Source organism: Ailuropoda melanoleuca, chromosome 2, assembly GCF_002007445.2.
Source record: "Ailuropoda melanoleuca isolate Jingjing chromosome 2, ASM200744v2, whole genome shotgun sequence".
NCBI classification, from domain to species: domain Eukaryota; kingdom Metazoa; phylum Chordata; class Mammalia; order Carnivora; family Ursidae; genus Ailuropoda; species Ailuropoda melanoleuca.
In genome coordinates, this window is record NC_048219.1 from 22,845,273 (window position 1) to 22,865,551 (window position 20,279).

Below are 20,279 nucleotides of genomic sequence, written 5' to 3' on the forward strand. Positions count from 1 at the left end.
GTAGCCTGACTCCTTCCCTTACATGGCCCAGCACCAGCTTTGCACCTAGCACATGAGGGGCAGTTTTTGAGAGAGCTTGGAAGTGGGACAGCTTGGGTTGCAATTCTGGATGTAACTCCGTGTTTGCCTCCTTGATTCCTCGGTTTCCTCTATAGAATTGGGTACATAATGCTTGGAAATAGTGAGCATTTACTGAGCACTTACTATATTCTGGACACTGAGCAAGGAATTTTATGTGTTTTCACCACAACATTCCTAAAAAATAATTATTAAAAAAAATTCTCCACGTATCAGCATAAGGAGAATCGATCGCATTTACAATTGCATCGAAACCATAAGATACCTAGGAATAAACCTAACCAAGAAGGTAAAAGAACTGAAGCTGAAAACTATAGAACATTTCTGAAAAAAACTGAAGAACACACAAAGAAATGGAATGTAATCCCTACTAAAATACCGCCAACATTTTTCCCAAAGTGAGAACAAACAATCCCAAAATTTGTATGGAACCAGAAAGACCCCGAATGGCCAAGGTAATCTTGAAAAAGAAAAGCAAAGAGGGGGGCACCATAACCCCAGACTTCAAGCTGTATTACAAAGCTGTCATCATCAAGACGGTATGGTACTGGCACAAAAACAGATACACAGATCAACGGAACAGAATAGAGAACCCAGAAATGGACCCACAGCTATATGGTCGCTAATCTTCAACAAAGCAGGAAAGACTATCCAATGGGAAAAGACAATCTCTTCAACAGATAGGTATGAGAAAACTGGACAGTGACATGCAGAAGAATGAAACTGGACCACTCTCTTACACGGTACACAAAAAGAAACTCAAAATGGAGGAAAGACTTAAATGTAAGACAAGAAACCATCAAAATTCTAGAAGAGAAAACAGGCAGCAGCCTCTCTGACCGCAGCCACAGCAACTTCTTCCTAGACACGTCTCTAAAGAGAAGGGAAACAAAACCAAAAAACTGAAGTATTGCGACGTCATCAAGACAAAGCTTCTGTACAGCGAAGGACACAATCAACCAAACTAAAAGGCAACCCATGGAATGGGAGTAGATATTTGCAAATGTCTTATCAGATAAAAGGCTACTATCTAAATCTATAAAGAACTTATCAAACTCCACACACAAAAAGCAAAAAATCCAGTCAACAAATGGGCAGAAGACATGAGGAGGTATTTCTCCAAAGAAGACATACAAGTGGCCAACAGACACATGGAAAGATGCTCAACATCACTCATCATCAGGGAAACACAAATCAAAACCACAATGAGATGCCCCCTCACACCTGTCAGAATGGCTAAAATGAACAAGTCAGGAAACAACAGATCTTGGGGAGGATGCGGAGAGAGGGGAAATCTCTTGCACTGTTGGTGAGAATACAAACTGGAGCAGCCACTGTGGAAAACAGTATGGAGGTTCCTTAAAAGGTTAAAAGTACAGCCATACTACAACCCAGGAATTGCACAACTAGGTATTTATCCAAGGATGCAAGCATAGTTGTTTGAGGGGGTACGTGCANGAGATTTTTTTATGATGTGAGTAGAGCTTATCATAAAGTGACGAAAGCAGAATGCAGAACTGTCTGTAGGGCATGAGCTCAAGACTCACTCCGCTGTGTTGGCATGGTCAACGTTTTTTTTTTTTTTATTCACCAGTCAATTATCTTTCCCATTCATNCACGTATTGCATGGTGCACTGGGTGTTATACGCAAGTAATGAATCATGGAACTTTACATCAAAAACTAGGGGTGTACTGTATGGTGACTAACATAATATATTAAACATAAGAAGTGAGATATATATATATAGACATATTACTCAGTCATCCAAAAGAATGAAGTCTTGTCATTTGCAAGGATGTGGATGGAACTACAGGGTATTATGCTAAGCTAAATAAATCAGTTAGGGAAAGATAAATACCATATGATTTCACCCATATGTGGAATTTAAGAAACAAAACGGATGAACATAGGGGACGGGAAGGAAAAAGAAAATGAAATAAAAACAGAGGGAGGAAAACCATAAGAAATTCTAAACTACAGAGAACTAACTGAGGGTTGCTGGAGGGGAGGTGGGTGGGGGGATGGGCTAAATGGGTGATGGGCATTAATGAGGGTACTCATTTGTTGTTGTTGTTTTTTTAATATTTTATTTATTTATTTGACAGAGAGAGAGACAACCAGCGAGAGAAGGAACACCAACAGGGGGAGTGGGAGAGGAAGAAGCAGGCTTCCAGCGGAGCAGGGAGCCCAATGCGGGGCTCCATCCCAGGGCCCTGGGATCACGCCCTGAGCCGAAGGCAGACGTTTAACGACTGAACCACCTAGGAGCCCCAGGAGGGTATTTGTTGTGATGAGGACTGAGTGTTTAGGTAAGTGATAAATCACTAAATTTTACTCCTGAAAACAATATACACTATGTGTTAACTAACTTGAATTTTAATTAATTAATTAATTAATTAATCAACTAATCCCGTAGTCTCAGTGACAAAAGTAAGGCACAAAGAGCTTAGCTGCCAGCCCAGGGTCACCCTACTGGTAAGAGGTGGAGCCAGCATTCACACCCAGGCAGTGTGACCCCAGAGACTTTCCTGTGAACCATTTGCTGAAAATCACCATCCAGCCCACACGTGGTATCTCCCAACCTTTGCAGGGGATATTTCATGTTTGCTCTGTTTGATCCAGCGCTTCCAAGAAGCAGGAGTGTGTTTCAGGCATCAATCCCACATGTTGGCATACATGCCAACCTCACTAGGTAGGGCAGTTTTTGTGAGCAAGTGTAGAGCACACCACGTGGCTAGATGTAGCAGTCATTGAAAATGATGCTCATGGAGAATTTTTTTTTAAGATTTTATTTATTTATTTGACAGAGATAGAGACAGCCAGCGAGAGAGGGAACACAAGCAGGGGGAGTGGGAGAGGAAGAAGCAGGCTTCCAGCGGAGCAGGGAGCCCAATGCGGGGCTCCATCCCAGGGCCCTGGGATCACGCCCTGAGCCGAAGGCAGACATTTAACGACTGAACCACCTAGGAGCCCCAGGAGGGTATTTGTTGTGATGAGGACTGAGTGTTTAGGTAAGTGATAAATCACTAAATTTTACTCCTGAAAACAATATACACTATGTGTTAACTAACTTGAATTTTAATTAATTAATTAATTAATTAATCAACTAATCCCGTAGTCTCAGTGACAAAAGTAAGGCACAAAGAGCTTAGCTGCCAGCCCAGGGTCACCCTACTGGTAAGAGGTGGAGCCAGCATTCACACCCAGGCAGTGTGACCCCAGAGACTTTCCTGTGAACCATTTGCTGAAAATCACCATCCAGCCCACACGTGGTGTCTCCCAAACTTTGCAGGGGACATTTCATGTTTGCTCTGTTTGATCCAGCGCTTCCAAGAAGCAGGAGTGTGTTTCAGGCATCAATCCCACATGTTGGCATACATGCCCGCCTCACTAGGTAGGGCAGTTTTTGTGAGCAAGTGTAGAGCACACCACGTGGCTAGACGAAGCAGTCATTGAAAATGATGCTCATGGAGAATTTTTTTTTTAAGATTTCATTTATTTATTTGACAGAGATAGAGACAGCCAGCGAGAGAGGGAACACAGGCAGGGGGAGTGGGAGAGGAAGAAGCAGGCTCATAGTGGAGGAATCTGATGTGGGGCTCAATCCCATAACGCCGGGATCACGCCCTGAGCCGAAGGCAGACGCTTAACCGCTGTGCCACCCAGACGCCCCTCATGGAGATTTTTTTATGATGTGAGTAGAGCTTATCATAAAGTGACGAAAGCAGAATGCAGAACTGTCTGTAGGGCATGAGCTCAAGACTCACTCCGCTGTGTTGGCATGGTCAACGTTTTTTTTTTTTTTATTCACCAGTCAATTATCTTTCCCATTCATCTGGTATCCAGACACCCCAAACAAGGAGTCTTTGAAGGTTGTAACAGGGCAACCTGTGTCTTAGGTTTCTAAAGCATGGGACAGAGGGCTGTGCCTATTGATGATGCCCAGTGAATTCTTACTGCTTGACAAACAAATGAAGGAGGAAATCAGGATCACATTGGACCCATTAGATCACTGTCTTAAAGAGACCAGGTTCAGTTTGGGTTGCCACATTTTAAAGGGAAATGAGTATTTTTGTTCCTGGATGCTTCCTGTTTCCGTTAACGGGCCAGAGGAAGGCAGACGAATGGGTGCAGTCAGTCCCCAAGGTGGCAGCTTGAAGAACACCAGGCATTCCTGTTTCTGGGACCGATAATATTGGGTTGGATATTGATGCAATATACCATACCTTGTTGACTTTTACTCCTCTATAAAGACTGCACGGCCCAGGCAAAAGGTTTTCAATCCTGAATACTTGCTTGCTTTTCCCATCCAAGTGAACGCACAGAACTCTCATGTTTATTCTTGGCTGGGGACATTGTGTAGCAGGACTTTCTACCTGGAATGAGCTATAAGTGATTCTGAGGGAGTGAGGGTTCCTGACCCAGTAACCTGCCTGCTGTTGGCATGCAGTAAAGCTTCCAAAATATTGTCTCAGTATTTGCACAGGATTTCCATAGCACAGACATAACTACTGTACAATTTATTAACCTTAATTTACAGACAAGAAAACTAAGGCTCAGGGATTTAGTTGCCTTTGTCAAGGTCACAAAGAAAGTAAATGTCACAGTTAGGACCATGACCTCAAATTTCTACTCCAGTTTTGCTAATGCCTGACTGCCATTTATTATGCATAATGCTTACTCTGTGTAGGCATGATGCCGATGCTTTCATATATGCTCTACCTACATTTTTAAAGCACCCTATCTCAGAGCACACACCACCTTCTGGATGATCTCCAACCTCATCTCAGGCCAAAGTCGACCAGGTGGCAGCTCTTGGAAGACACCACAATTGTCCTGCCCCACAGCTTTTGTGCTTGCTGTTTCCTCTACTGGGAATGCTGTCCCTTGCTCTCTGCAACGCCAGCTGCTTCTCGTCCTCCGGGTTTCACCTCGAATGTCCTCTCCAACCAGGGGCCATCCCCGATCTCCCTGTCTAAGCAGAGTCTCCCTGCTAGTCTCACTCATAGCACTGTCTGCTTCCTTCTTAGCCCTTACTAGCGTGTGTATTTACACTCCTTAATTGTTTAGGTGAATATAATCGGTCTGCCCCGTGGAATGAAAGGGTAGGGCCAGGTCTTTTTCATGCCCTGAGAAGCCTAGACAGTGCCCTGCACATAGTAGGTCCCCAAAATGTGTGTCAAATGACATAACGGGTGCAGAATTGAGCAGATTACTGCATTGCACAGCATGCTGGTGTTACAACTCTCACAAAAACAGCTTTAATGCAGAAAGAGAGCTCTTTCTTCTGTCAATTTCTCTCTGGACGGGCATCTATCTATTCTACTGGGGTTTTTTTCCCTTTTATCTTTTTAATTTTTTTATTATATTATATTAGTCACCATACAATACATCCCTAGTTTTTGATGTAAAGTTCCATGATTCATTACTTGCGTATAACACCCAGTGCACCGTGTGATACATGCCCTCGTTAATACCCATCACCAGCCTATCCCATTCCCCCCCTCCCCGAAGCCCTCAGTTTGTTTCCCAGAGTCCATAGTCTCTCACGGTTCATTCCTCCTTCTGTTTGCCGCCCCTTTCTTCTCCCCTTTCTTCCCCTACCGATCTTCTCACTTCTATGTTCCATAAATGAGTGAAACCATATGATAATTGCCTTTCTCTGCTCGGTTTTGTTTTTCTGGTGGAACTCCGACTAATATAAATTTTGGTACCAAGAAAGATTCTAAAGGAACAGAAGCTTAACAAGTTTTCTGAATTGGTTCTGGGTCTCATGAATTGGTTCTCTAATAGGATTATTTGGAAAGGGACTGATGACTCTATTCCCAATGGTAAAGGGGACACTGGCAACCCAGGGCCTGGTGTTGCAATACATAAGACATCACCATTGGATGCTGCTAATCAAATACTTGCAAAGGCAAGGCTCTGATGACCATGTATTTGATGCCTTAAAACATGTTAGTCAAACTAAGGAGCATAAGAAGATTGACGGGATGTCAGCATTATACTGGAGAAAGTGGGAAAAGGAAAGAATAATGTGGAAGATTCAAATTCTCAGACCAGGGGCACCTGGGTGGCTCAGTCAGGTAGGTCTCTGCCTTAGGGTCAGGTCATGATCCCCGGGTCCTGGGATTGAGCCCCGCATTGATTGGGCTCCCTGCTCAGCGGGGAGTCTGCTTCTCCCTCTGCCCCTTCCCCCACTTGTGCATACTCTCTCTCTCTCTCTCTCTCTCGCTCTCTCACTCTCTCGCTCTCCGTCAAATAAATAAAATCTCAAAAAAAAAAACCCAAAAACAAATTCTCAGGCCAAAAAAGAAATAAATGACCTGAAAGCTTCTATGTCTGCATTGAAGATCACTCTGACCTGTAGCCACAGGCTTTAGCCAGGCCTCAGGTTTCTGAAACCAAACCCAGGTGTCATCCTGCCTGTGTCTGAATTATCAGCAAACTGAATTCCATATCTCGAAGGGTGTCATCTGTTACAGTGAGAACTATGAGAAATGGGAGTCTGATGCTTGGAACAGGGACATATGGGAAGATCCCCATGAAGCTGGAGCCATCAAACACCTATATTCTACTGAGTCTTCTTTGCCAGTTGGGGAGTATATCCATTCCAGCTAGGTATTCCAGAACCAGAGAAATAACCTCAGGATAGGTTTGGGTATACAGCACCAGCTAGGTGGCATTAACTTGCAGCGTTGAAGGAAGGCCCTCCAGGAGGCTGTATAAGCTTTTTTGTCAATGTCCAATATATGGTGCGGTTTCTCCCATAGCCAGGATTCACCCATCCAGGACTCCAGGGATGGAAATGGGAGCAGCACCATTCATTACTAACCCTAGTGTTCCGATTAGCAACATTTGGAGTACTTATCACTGCAACCTTATGCTCTGCTGTCCTAGTGGTCTTACTTCCAAAAGTAGGAGTGCCTCCACCAGGAGACACAGGAATGACTATGTGAAGATACCTCCTGGCCACTCTGGGCTCCTCATGGGTCTAACTCAGAAGCAGTTACTGTACTGGATCGATCCTGATTACCAAGGGGGAAATTGGCAGTTTCCTTACCCATGAAGGTGAGAAAAGATATGCTCGGAATGGAGGAAATACATGGGGCATCTCGTAGGACTACCCTGCCTTGTCATTAGAGTAAATGGCAAAATGCCACAGCTCAATTCAGGCAAGATTAGTAATGGCCCAGATCCTTCAAGACTGAAGGTTTGGGTCATGGCACCAGGCATAAACCCACAACTGGCTGAGGTGCTTTCAGAGGGCAAAGAAAATATGGAATGGGTGGTGGAAGAAGGGGGTTATAAATGCTAAGGATGGCTATGTCACAGGTTATAGAAATAAGGAATGTAATTATTTCTAGCATTTTCCTTATTTGTTATGAATATGATTCTGCACGAGTGCACATGTGTGTCAGATTTTTTCTTCTTTTTCTTATATCCTGCACAGAAACCATAACGTGTGATACGAATAGTTAACTCTGCACCACAGCATTTAAGTCAAAGGATTTCAGGGAGGAGAGAGAATACTCTCCAAAGATTTTGCTTTGTTGGGGCAAAGGATCAACACACTTCCAATCATATGAAGGGTAGTTGGCAGAAGTGTGACTTTATTACACGTAACTTGCAGATTAAGTATGGTTTAAGGGAACGTGTGAATGCCGAGAGGACGAAAGGAGGACTGTGATGTCTTGCTTTATGTGTCAACTTAGATTGGCTGGACTCCCAATTATNTCTCTCTCTCGCTCTCTCGCTCTCCGTCAAATAAATAAAATCTCAAAAAAAAAAACCCAAAAACAAATTCTCAGGCCAAAAAAGAAATAAATGACCTGAAAGCTTCTATGTCTGCATTGAAGATCACTCTGACCTGTAGCCACAGGCTTTAGCCAGGCCTCAGGTTTCTGAAACCAAACCCAGGTGTCATCCTGCCTGTGTCTGAATTATCAGCAAACTGAATTCCATATCTCGAAGGGTGTCATCTGTTACAGTGAGAACTATGAGAAATGGGAGTCTGATGCTTGGAACAGGGACATATGGGAAGATCCCCATGAAGCTGGAGCCATCAAACACCTATATTCTACTGAGTCTTCNGGAGGAACAACAGCAGGGAGAGGGCAGAAAGCCTGGGGACAGGCAGCTGATCATGATTTACATGGAGAGTCAGAGTTACAGCCAGGTGGGAGGAAGGAAACAGACAAACATGTAGGAATCTTGGCGAAGGGTGAGACAGAGAAGGGCAGACAGTCTGATGCCCAAGAGGAGGACAGTAGGGAGGCTGGCAGGTGGGCAGAGTGAAAGCAGGAAGTGGGCAGAAGACAGCAGACAGGAGAGACTGACAGGACGACAGGATGGCAGGCAGGAGGCCCTCAGGGCTCATCCTTGTCCCCACAAGGGTTAGAGGAGCTTCCTGAGGTGCAGGTGGATCCCATTCTTGGACATCAACACAATTCTTGGAAGGGGAACAGGGACCCTGAAAGGATCTGGAGCCAGCTCAAAGCGGAGCAGGGTCAGGGCCACCGCCACCTTCATCTCGTTCATGGCAAACTGCTTCCCGATGCAGTTCCTGGGTCAGGGAGGGAAAAGGAAATGAGGAGGGGCCTCAAACCCCCTGCCAGGATCAGCATATTCAGGGCTTTTCTGCATGGGCCCAGCCCAGATCCCCTTTACCCAGGACACACACACATCTCTATGCCTACGTAGCCTTGCTTGTTTCACGCTCTCCCCTAGACCTTTGACAAAGCCTACACTCTTCCAGGATTAGGTCCTACTCCTACCTCTGCTCTCAGTAGGCCTGAAATCCTGTTAGAAGAAGGTCAGCACCTGGAGCCTTGGGGCCAAGTCAAGAGATCACTAAAACAGTTAATTATTAAGTTGTTTGTTCTCTGCACAAGCCGTTTCTGGTTTCACAATGTGGAGACCAGGACAGGGCCCCGTAGGGGAGAGGATGGGCCACACTTCAGGCCCTAACCATCTGGGGCTCACAGGGATCCAGATCCTCAGAGAAAGGACAAGGCAGAGTTGGGTAAGGGAGCCAGAATGGCCACAGGGAAGCTTTCTGCAGGGGCCGAGCCTTCGTGATGCTCAGCCGGCTGTGCCATCTGCCTCCCAGGTTGTGTCCGGACTCCTGCCTCCCCTCGGCTCCTCGGCCAACCAGCTGCTGGAGCCTTCCAGTTCTACTGCAGAAATGTCCCTGCCTGCCAACCCTCAACCTCCTCACCTGGACTTTTCTGTCTTCTGCCTCCACTCCCTCCCTGAAGCCCCAGCCCAGCTCAGAGCCTCCCATGCCCTCCATCACAGGTCTGACGTGTCCACACGCCTCAGCTGGCATCAAAGTCCTCTCTGGCTTGTTGGCTCACTCACCTGTCACCTGTTGAGCTCCTCCTCCCAGCTCAGCTCCTGCTGAGGAGGTCCCAGAGTGCCCACCCTCCCCGTCTGCTTGCCACATGCTCAAGGCTAAGGCAATGCCAGGCTGCCCTCTGCCTTCCACCCTGCTGGCTGTGCCTCATCATTCCTGGACCCTAACATCGCCATAATATTTTACTCGAGGACACATCACTTTCCAGAACAGGACAGTGCCAGGAGCATGGAGCTTCCTACAGTGGGGTCAATTAGTAAATGAGTGAATGAAGGAAAGAAAGAAAGAGAGAAAGAAAGAAAGAAAGAAAGAAAGAAAGAAAGAAAGAAAGAAAGAGAAAGGAAGGAAGAAAGATACATGGCTCTTTTGTGTGGAGGCATTTATTTTTTGACTGTGAACTCCTGGAGGCAAGGGCAGAAGACTTGGCACACAGAGACAGGATTAATAGGCAGTCTTATAATTGAACAATGTTTATTGAACTGAAAAAAAACCCTGAATGAAATAAAATATGCATAACCATTAGTTCTGAGCTAGGAATTGAACTGTCTACCCCTCTCCTGTCTCTACTGGCAGCCATAGGACTTGCACCAATATCTAGGAGAAAGGACTCAATCCCAGGGAGAAATAAATCCTGGAGCCAGCATCTGGAAGAATAATTTGCTTAAGGATGTTGTGTGAAAGTGGTTTCAAACTTAGTTTGTGAAGGATTGACAGATTTCTGTAATTGGAAAAAACCCCTATTTTTCAAGTAACTACTTAAAAAGTTTACTGCGGTTATTATTTATAGGACACTTTGAGCAGCACTGGAGGATTTCAGAGCAGCTACTGTGGAGAAAAGTCATCCCACTGAACAGCCACTTCAAGCGTGCTTTACATTTTACAGACCAGGTAACATTCAAATGCCATGTGTCATATACAGAATAGTGCATTTTCTCTGAAAAGCAATTTAATGTCTTCATTTTTATGTATTTTCCCATTTGGATGATTGGACCCTAAGTGTAGTATTAAGGCATGTGGAGCCCAGATCATAAGTGATCGTTGGAGAACTGGGAATTTGTCAAGTGTACATAACCATTACCATGGAGTCAAAAATTCTTTTGGATAGATGAAAATATAGTGGCAACACAGATTAGTCAATTACTTTATGCAGCCCTTAAGAGACTTCAGGAAACCTTCCTGTGTATGGCTTAAATATTTGAGACACGCAGGTGGCTGAGGATGGAAACACCTGCAATGCAGTCAATGGTGCAACGTGGGGGAAGAATGGGGAGTTGAGTACTACAGGCTGGTTGAGAATGTGTGCAAAAGAAATCTTTTGATTCCATCCTGACTTTGACATCAACAACACTTGAAAATTACATGTGAGAAAATCTAATTCTGTAAAGTCATACTCATAAAGTGAAGAACTCAGAAGAATACCCTGAGCTTTTGAGCACCCACTGACACTGAATTGTGGCTGGAGACTGGGTAAGAGCAATGCGTCAACGTCTCCATGGCATGCCGTGATTACCAACTTTCTTTGTCAGAGACACACACCTCTTTCCCAGCACACCAACATGCCAGGACATATTTTCAGACCCCACAGAAATGTAGGAAACCACAAACATCAGGTATGTACCCAGGAAACAGCCCCCTGCCATCTTGGTACTAGTGACTCACCTTGATCCTCCTGAGAAGGGCAAGAAAGCATGGCTGTGTCGTGAGGAATCTGGTGCAAACCGAGAAGGGTCAAACACCTGCAGAGGGAGCACCAGGGCCAGGACAGGTGTGGTCAAGTCCCTCCTTCCAATCATCCAAGGGACAGCACACCCAAAGGTGGGAGAGGAGGAGGGGTTGGTCTGGAGAGGTCATCCCACCCCCTCCTCCCAAAGCTATCATACCTCTGGGTTTGGCCACACCTTTGGGTTGTGGTGAAGGGCATAAAAGGAGGGTAACACTAAGAATCCTGTGGGACAGAAGAGAGAAGACTGATCATACATGCCTGTGGGGCCCAGGTGCACCCACTCGCCACTTGGAAGCCGCTACGAGAGCCACTTCTCATCACTGTGAATAGAATGATAGAGTTGACGGAGGTGTGGGGCAGAAATGGCACAGAACGTGTGCTCCTGTGCACAGATTAGTTGATTAACCATGACCAGGCTGAGAAGCAGGAAAGAACTCAACTCAAGTGACAACTCATATTTATCAAGTACCATTCATGAGCCCTTGGGGAATATGCATGAACTCCTCCATCTTCACAACAACCCTCTAATGAAGGCTCCTGAGCCTTGGGGAGGCTGAGCATCATGCCTATGACCACCCACCCAGCTAGGATGTGGCAGGGCTGGGATTCAGAGCAGAGAGGAGCCAAAAGGCGGCTGCCAGCCATGGCAGGGATCTCAGATCTGGTCATCAGCTACTCTGCCATCAACCTGAGGGCTCCCTGGAGACTGGACCATCTGAGCCATGACAGTGAATTCTCTAACCTCTCTCATTAGCCTAGACCTTATAAGGAAAGACCACATCTTTCCCTGCCTCATCTGATTGTCTCTCAAGCATGCATATCTCAGGAAATTAGAATGTTGGGGCAAAACCCAAAGTCACATTCAGAGGCTGTCATGTATTTATCCCTTGAGCTTTTGCTGGATTTAAGGCTCTGTGCGAAGCACATCATATACCTCACCTGAACCACAAAAGAAATACTGATTTTCTTGAGGGGGGAAATGAGTCTCAGAGACATACACAAACTGCCCCAGAACATGAGGATTTCTGGCCTCCCACGCATTCCTGCAGAGTGCCTATGGAGTGAGAGTGGCAAAGTTGACACCTTTGGGTAAGGAGCGTCCATCAGGGAAGGTGATGGGCTTGCTGAGCTCTCTGCCAACACCTGGAACTGGTGGATAGAGTCGCAGTGCCTCCTTGATGCACATGGTGGTGTAGGGCATCTGGTCCAGGTGGTCCCTAAAACAAAGCTATCCTGAAGGGCCGGCAAGGCCCTGGTAATCAGGGAATTCTCTAGTTGAGGGGTCAGGGCCCTCCCATCTCATGAGAACTCACCAGGTGATGGAGGCGCCATCCCCCAGGAGGCTCTGGACCTCCTCCCGGCACCTTTGCTGATGCTCGGGGTGTGTGGCCAGAGCATAGAGGATCCAGGAGATGCCGCTGGCTGTGGTGTCATGGCCCTCAAACATGAAGGTGTCCACTTCCGCACGGAGGTCCTTGTCAGAGAAGCTGTTCCCGTTCTCCCTCTGGGAAGACACGGAGAGAGGGCAGGGTTTGAGCTTGCCCTCTCTTCCACACTTGTGGGCAATGCCTCAGGCCTCCCACACTCACTTGGGCAAAGAGGAGGATGTCCAGGAAGTCCAGGTGCCTCTTGCTCCTGACCTTCTCCAGCTCTCCCTCCTCCTGCAGCTGAGCCTTCCTCATCTTGATCACTCGGTCTGTCCAACACAGCATTCCCAGGCAGAGCTGAGAGCTCTGGGTGCCCAGACACAGCCACCCACAGTAGCCCACTTGCTCCCTGTGCCCCAGGCAGGGTGTCAGGTGTGTGGGAACAGGTGTGCTTGTTGGGGGGAGGGTCTAGTGCCAGGTGCTAGCAGGTCCTCACTCCCCTCAACAGCACAGCCCAAGGAGACTCTGCTTGATTGCTGCTGGCAGGGGCTCTCATTCAACCCTCACCCATGTGGTGACACATGTAGCTTCCTGCATAGCACCTGGCACCCGAAGACCTGCACCAGGAAGTACTGGAGATGGGTGTGTCCCAAGTCTTGGAGGGACAGGACCTGCCTGAAGGGTTAGGGCCGATGCCTTTGGGATGTTCTTGATGAAGGAGGGGAGCTGCCCAGAGGGCAGAGTCCAACCTGTGTGTTGATGGGCAAGCTGGCAGGCCCGGTGGTTCAAGCGGCCTTCAGGGGTCAGCCTGTAGATGATGTCTTTCTGGTAGAAAATATTCCTCNGAGGAGAGAGAATACTCTCCAAAGATTTTGCTTTGTTGGGGCAAAGGATCAACACACTTCCAATCATATGAAGGGTAGTTGGCAGAAGTGTGACTTTATTACACGTAACTTGCAGATTAAGTATGGTTTAAGGGAACGTGTGAATGCCGAGAGGACGAAAGGAGGACTGTGATGTCTTGCTTTATGTGTCAACTTAGATTGGCTGGACTCCCAATTATTCAAGTAAACAAAAGTCTAGATGTTGCACTAAAAATTTTATGGATATGGTTCACGTCTGTAATCAACCGCATTTAAGAAAAAGATGTTTCCTTGATGAACGGGGAGGCCTAATCCCCTCGTTGAATAGCCTTAAGAGCAGACTGTCAGGAGATGGAAAGATGCAGGAGAAGAGATTCTCCTTTAGAGCTTCTGTAACAACTTGATTGCAACCCATTGAGACCCATTTCGGATTTCTGATCTCTTAAACTATAAGATGACCAATTTGTGCTCTTTTAAGGAACAAAGTTTGTGTAATTTGGTAAAGCAGCAAGAGAAAACATTACAGGAACACACAAGCAGGCAGGGAGGAACAACAGCAGGGAGAGGGCAGAAAGCCTGGGGACAGGCAGCTGATCATGATTTACATGGAGAGTCAGAGTTACAGCCAGGTGGGAGGAAGGAAACAGACAAACATGTAGGAATCTTGGCGAAGGGTGAGACAGAGAAGGGCAGACAGTCTGATGCCCAAGAGGAGGACAGTAGGGAGGCTGGCAGGTGGGCAGAGTGAAAGCAGGAAGTGGGCAGAAGACAGCAGACAGGAGAGACTGACAGGACGACAGGATGGCAGGCAGGAGGCCCTCAGGGCTCATCCTTGTCCCCACAAGGGTTAGAGGAGCTTCCTGAGGTGCAGGTGGATCCCATTCTTGGACATCAACACAATTCTTGGAAGGGGAACAGGGACCCTGAAAGGATCTGGAGCCAGCTCAAAGCGGAGCAGGGTCAGGGCCACCGCCACCTTCATCTCGTTCATGGCAAACTGCTTCCCGATGCAGTTCCTGGGTCAGGGAGGGAAAAGGAAATGAGGAGGGGCCTCAAACCCCCTGCCAGGATCAGCATATTCAGGGCTTTTCTGCATGGGCCCAGCCCAGATCCCCTTTACCCAGGACACACACACATCTCTATGCCTACGTAGCCTTGCTTGTTTCACGCTCTCCCCTAGACCTTTGACAAAGCCTACACTCTTCCAGGATTAGGTCCTACTCCTACCTCTGCTCTCAGTAGGCCTGAAATCCTGTTAGAAGAAGGTCAGCACCTGGAGCCTTGGGGCCAAGTCAAGAGATCACTAAAACAGTTAATTATTAAGTTGTTTGTTCTCTGCACAAGCCATTTCTGGTTTCACAATGTGGAGACGAGGACAGGGCCCCGTAGGGGAGAGGATGGGCCACACTTCAGGCCCTAACCATCTGGGGCTCACAGGGATCCAGATCCTCAGAGAAAGGACAAGGCAGAGTTGGGTAAGGGAGCCAGAATGGCCACAGGGAAGCTTTCTGCAGGGGCCGAGCCTTCGTGATGCTCAGCCGGCTGTGCCATCTGCCTCCCAGGTTGTGTCCGGACTCCTGCCTCCCCTCGGCTCCTCGGCCAACCAGCTGCTGGAGCCTTCCAGTTCTACTGCAGAAATGTCCCTGCCTGCCAACCCTCAACCTCCTCACCTGGACTTTTCTGTCTTCTGCCTCCACTCCCTCCCTGAAGCCCCAGCCCAGCTCAGAGCCTCCCATGCCCTCCATCACAGGTCTGACGTGTCCACACGTCTCAGCTGGCATCAAAGTCCTCTCTGGCTTGTTGGCTCACTCACCTGTCACCTGTTGAGCTCCTCCTCCCAGCTCAGCTCCTGCTGAGGAGGTCCCAGAGTGCCCACCCTCCCCGTCTGCTTGCCACATGCTCAAGGCTAAGGCAATGCCAGGCTGCCCTCTGCCTTCCCCCCTGCTGGCTGTGCCTCTTCATTCCTGGACCCTGACCTCACCATAATATTTTACTCGAGAACACATCACTTTCCAGAACAGGACAGTGCCAGGAGCATGGAGCTTCCTACAGTGGGGTCAATTAGTAAATGAGTGAGTGAAGGAAAAGAAAGAAAGAAAGAAAGAAAGAAAGAAAGAAAGAAAGAAAGAAAGAAAGAAAGAAAGAAAGAAAGAAAGAAAGAAAGAGAGAGAAAGAAAGAAATGTCTCTTTTGAGTCGAGGCATTTATTTTTTGACTGTGAACTCCTGGAGGCAAGGGCAGTATGCCATCTAATAGCAGAGGACTTGGCACACAGAGACAGTTCAATAAACATTGTTTATTGAACTGAAAAAAACAAACAAACCCTAAATGGAATAAACTATGCGTAACCATTAGTTCTGAGCTAGGAATTGAACTGTCTGCCCCTCTCCTGTCTCTACTGGCAGCCATATGACTTGCACCAATGTCTAGGAGGAAGGACTCAATCCCAGGGAGAAACAAATCCTGGAGCCAGCATCTGGAAGAATAATTTGCTTAAGGATGTTGTGTGAAAGTGGATCAAACTTAGTATGTGAATGATTGACAGATTTTTGTATTTGAAATAAAAAAACGCTATTTTTTTAGTAACTACTTACAAAGTTTATTGTAGTTACTATTTATAGGACACTTTGAGCAGCACTGGAGGATTTCAGAGCAGCCACTGTGGAGAAAAGTCATCCCACTGAACAGCCACTTCAAATGTGCTTTACATTTTACAGACCAGGTAACATTCAAATGCCATGTGTCATACACAAAATAGTGTGTTTTCTCTCAAAAACAATTTAATGTCTTCATTTTTATATATTTGCCCATTTGGATGATTGGACTCTAAGTGTAATATTAAAGTATGTGGGCCCAGATCCTATGTGATGATTGGACAACTGGGAAAATTGTCAAGTGTACATGACCATTACCATGGAGTCAAAAATTCTTTTGGATAGATGAAAATATAGTGGCAACACAGATTACTCAAGTACTTTATGAAGCCCTTAAGAGACTGCAGGAAACCTTCCTGTGTATGGCTTAAATATTTGAGACATGCAGGTGCTGAGGATGGAAACACCTGCAATGCAGTCCATGGTGCAGTGTGGGGGCAGAATGGGGATTTGAGTAGTACAGGCTGGTTGAGAATGTGTGGAAACAGTCAAAAAAACTAAGAGGCTGCCCACAGAATGGGAGAAGATATTTGTAAATGACACTACAGATAAAGACTGGTATCCAAGATCTACAAAGAACTTCTCAAACTCACACAAGAGAAACAAATAATCAAATCAAAAAATGGGCAGAAGATATGAACAGACACTTTTCCAATGGAGACATACAAATGGCTAACAGACACATGAAAAAATGGTCAAAATCATTAGCCATCAGGGAAATTCAAATCAAAACCACACTAAGATACCACCTTATGCCAGTTAGAATGGCAAAAATTGACAAGGCAAGAAACAACAATTGCTGGAGAGGGTGTGGAGAAAGGGGATCCCTCCTACATTGTTGGTGGGAATGCAAGTTGGTACAGCCACTCTGGAAAACAGTGTGGAGGTCCCTTAAAAAGTTAAAAATTGAGCTACCCTATGACCCAGCCATTGCACTGCTGGGTATTTACCCCAAAGATACAGACATAGTGAAGAGAAGGGCCATATGCACCCCAATGTTCATAGCAGCATTATCCGTAATAGCTAAATTGTGGAAGGAGCCGAGATGCCCTTCAACAGATGACTGAATTAAGAAGATGTGGTCCATATATACAACGGAATATTACTCAGTCATCAGAAAGAACGGTTACACAACATTTGCAGCAACATGGACAGGACTGGAGGAGATTATGCTAAGTGAAATAAGTCAAGCAGAGAAAGACAATTATCATATGATTTCNGAACATAAGAAATAGCAGGAAGATCAGTAGGAGAAGGAAGGGAAGAATGAAGGGGGTGGTAAACAGAATGGGGAATGAAGCATGAGAGACTATGGACTCTGGGAAACAAACTGAGGGCTTCAGAGGGGAGGGGAGTAGGGGACTGGGATAAGCCGTGATGGGTATTAAGGAGGGCACATATTGCATGGTGCACTGGGTGTTATACGCAAATAATGAATCATGGAACATTACATGAAAAACTAAGAATATACTGTATGGTGACTAACATAACATAATAAAAAATTACTATTGAAAAAAAGAAATCTTTTGATTCCATCCTGACATTGATTCCATCCTGACTTTGACATCAACAACATTTGAAAATTACATGTGAGAAAATCTAATTCTGTAAAGTCATACTCATAATGTGAAGAACTCACAAAAATACCCTGAGCTTTTGAACACCCACTGGCACTGAATTGTGGCTGGAGATTGGGTAAGAGCAATGGGTCAAAGTCTCCATGGCATGCCGTGATTACCAACTTTCTTTGTCATAGAGACACACACCTCTTTCCCAGCACACCAACATGCAACGGTATAACTTCAGATACCCACATAAATGTAAGGAGCCACAAATATCAGGTATGTACCCAGGAAACAGTCCCCTGCCATCTTGGTACTAGTGACTCACCTTGATCCTCCTGAGAAGGGCAAGAAAGCATGGCTGTGTCGTGAGGAATCTGGTGCAAACCGAGAAGGGTCAAACACCTGCAGAGGGAGCACCAGGGCCAGGACAGGTGTGGTCAAGCCCCTCCTTCCAATCATCCAAGGGACAGCACACCCAAAGGTGGGAGAGGAGGAGGGGTTGGTCTGGAGAGGTCATCCCACCCACTCCTCCCAAGGCCATCATACCTCTGGGTTTGGCCACACCTTTGGGTTGTGGTGAAGGGCATAAAAGGAGAGCAAGACTAAGAATCCTGTGGGGCAGAAGAGAGAAGGCTAATCATACATGCCGGTGGGGCCCATGTGAACCCACACACAGCTTGGCCGCCACAATGAGAGCCATTTCGCATCACTGTGAATGGAATGATAGTGTTGCAGGAGATGTGGGGCAGACATGGCACAGAACGTGTGCTCCTGTGTACAGATTAGTCAATTAACCATGACCAGGCTGAGAAGCAGGAAAGAACTGGAGGCTTACTTTTTTGAACAACTCAAGGGACAACTCACATATATCAAGTACCATCCATGAGCCCTTGGGGAATATGCATGAACTCCTCCATCTTCACAACAACCCTCTAATGAAGGCTCACATCTCCATTGTTGAGGCACCTGAGCATTGGGAGGGTGAGCATCGTGCCTATGACCACCCACCCAGCTAGGATGTGGCAGGGCTGGGATTCAGAGCAGAGAGGAGCCAAAAGGCAGCTGCCAGCCATGGCAGGGATCTCAGATCTGGTCATCAGCTACTCTGCCATCAACCTGAGGGCTCCCTGGAGACTGGACCATCTGAGCCATGACAGTGAATTCTCTAACCTCTCTCGTTAGCCTAGACCTTATAAGGAAAGACCACNGTTAGCCTAGACCTTATAAGGAAAGACCACATCTCTCCCTGCCTCATCTGATTGTCTCTCAAGCATGCATATCTCAATAAATTAGAATATTGGGGCAAAACCCAAAGTCACATTCAGAGGCTGTCATGTATTTATCCCTTGAGCTTTTGCTGGATTTAAGGCTCTGTGCGAAGCACATCATATACCTCACCTGAACCACAAAAGAAATACTGATTTTCTTGAGGGGGGAAATGAGTCTCAGAGACATACACAAACTGCCCCAGAACATGAGGATTTCTGGCCTCCCACGCATTCCTGCAGAGTGCCTATGGAGTGAGAGTGGCAAAGTTGACACCTTTGGGTAAGGAGCGTCCATCAGGGAAGGTGATGGGCTTGCTGAGCTCTCTGCCAACACCTGGAACTGGTGGATAGAGTCGCAGTGCCTCCTTGATGCACATGGTGGTGTAGGGCATCTGGTCCAGGTGGTCCCTAAAACAAAGCTATCCTGAAGGGCCGGCAAGGCCCTGGTAATCAGGGAATTCTCTAGTTGAGGGGTCAGGGCCCTCCCATCTCATGAGAACTCACCAGGTGATGGAGGCGCCATCCCCCAGGAGGCTCTGGACCTCCTCCCGGCACCTTTGCTGATGCTCGGGGTGTGTGGCCAGAGCATAGAGGATCCAGGAGATGCCGCTGGCTGTGGTGTCATGGCCCTCAAACATGAAGGTGTCCACTTCCGCACGGAGGTCCTTGTCAGAGAAGCTGTTCCCGTTCTCCCTCTGGGAAGACACGGAGAGAGGGCAGGGTTTGAGCTTGCCCTCTCTTCCACACTTGTGGGCAATGCCTCAGGCCTCCCACACTCACTTGGGCAAAGAGGAGGATGTCCAGGAAGTCCAGGTGCCTCTTGCTCCTGACCTTCTCCAGCTCTCCCTCCTCCTGCAGCTGAGCCTTCCTCATCTTGATCACTCGGTCTGTCCAACACAGCATTCCCAGGCAGAGCTGAGAGCTCTGGGTGCCCAGACACAGCCACCCACAGTAGCCCACTTGCTCCCTGTGCCCCAGGCAGGGTGTCAGGTGTGTGGGAACAGGTGTGCTTGTTGGGGGGAGGGTCTAGTGCCAGGTGCTAGCAGGTCCTCACTCCCCTCAACAGCACAGCCCAAGGAGACTCTGCTTGATTGCTGCTGGCAGGGGCTCTCATTCAACCCTCACCCATGTGGTGACACATGTAGCTTCCTGCATAGCACCTGGCACCCGAAGACCTGCACCAGGAAGTACTGGAGATGGGTGTGTCCCAAGTCTTGGAGGGACAGGACCTGCCTGAAGGGTTAGGGCCGATGCCTTTGGGATGTTCTTGATGAAGGAGGGGAGCTGCCCAGAGGGCAGAGTCCAACCTGTGTGTTGATGGGCAAGCTGGCAGGCCCGGTGGTTCAAGCGGCCTTCAGGGGTCAGCCTGTAGATGATGTCTTTCTGGTAGAAAATATTCCTCA

General features: G+C 47.2%; 2 protein-coding genes across 2 annotated transcripts in view; both read right to left on the reverse strand.

The window, feature by feature from the left end:
• Positions 1-8,179: 8,179 nt before the first annotated feature.
• LOC100465965 (cytochrome P450 4A11-like) lies at positions 8,180-13,439 on the reverse strand. The gene is given in 8 exon segments (XM_034655331.1): positions 8,180-8,481; positions 8,483-8,645; positions 11,097-11,173; positions 11,318-11,382; positions 12,244-12,377; positions 12,474-12,664; positions 12,750-12,856; positions 13,277-13,439. Coding segments are annotated over 8 exon segments (933 nt in total). The 3' UTR covers positions 8,180-8,448.
• A 648-nt stretch (positions 13,440-14,087) lies between these two features.
• Positions 14,088-20,279, reverse strand: part of LOC100470061 (cytochrome P450 4A11) — a 14,659-nt gene continuing 8,467 nt past the window's right edge. The window contains 1 exon segment of the mRNA XM_034652079.1: positions 14,088-14,406. Within this exon segment, the coding sequence (XP_034507970.1) occupies positions 14,238-14,406 (169 nt within the window). The 3' untranslated portion in view covers positions 14,088-14,237.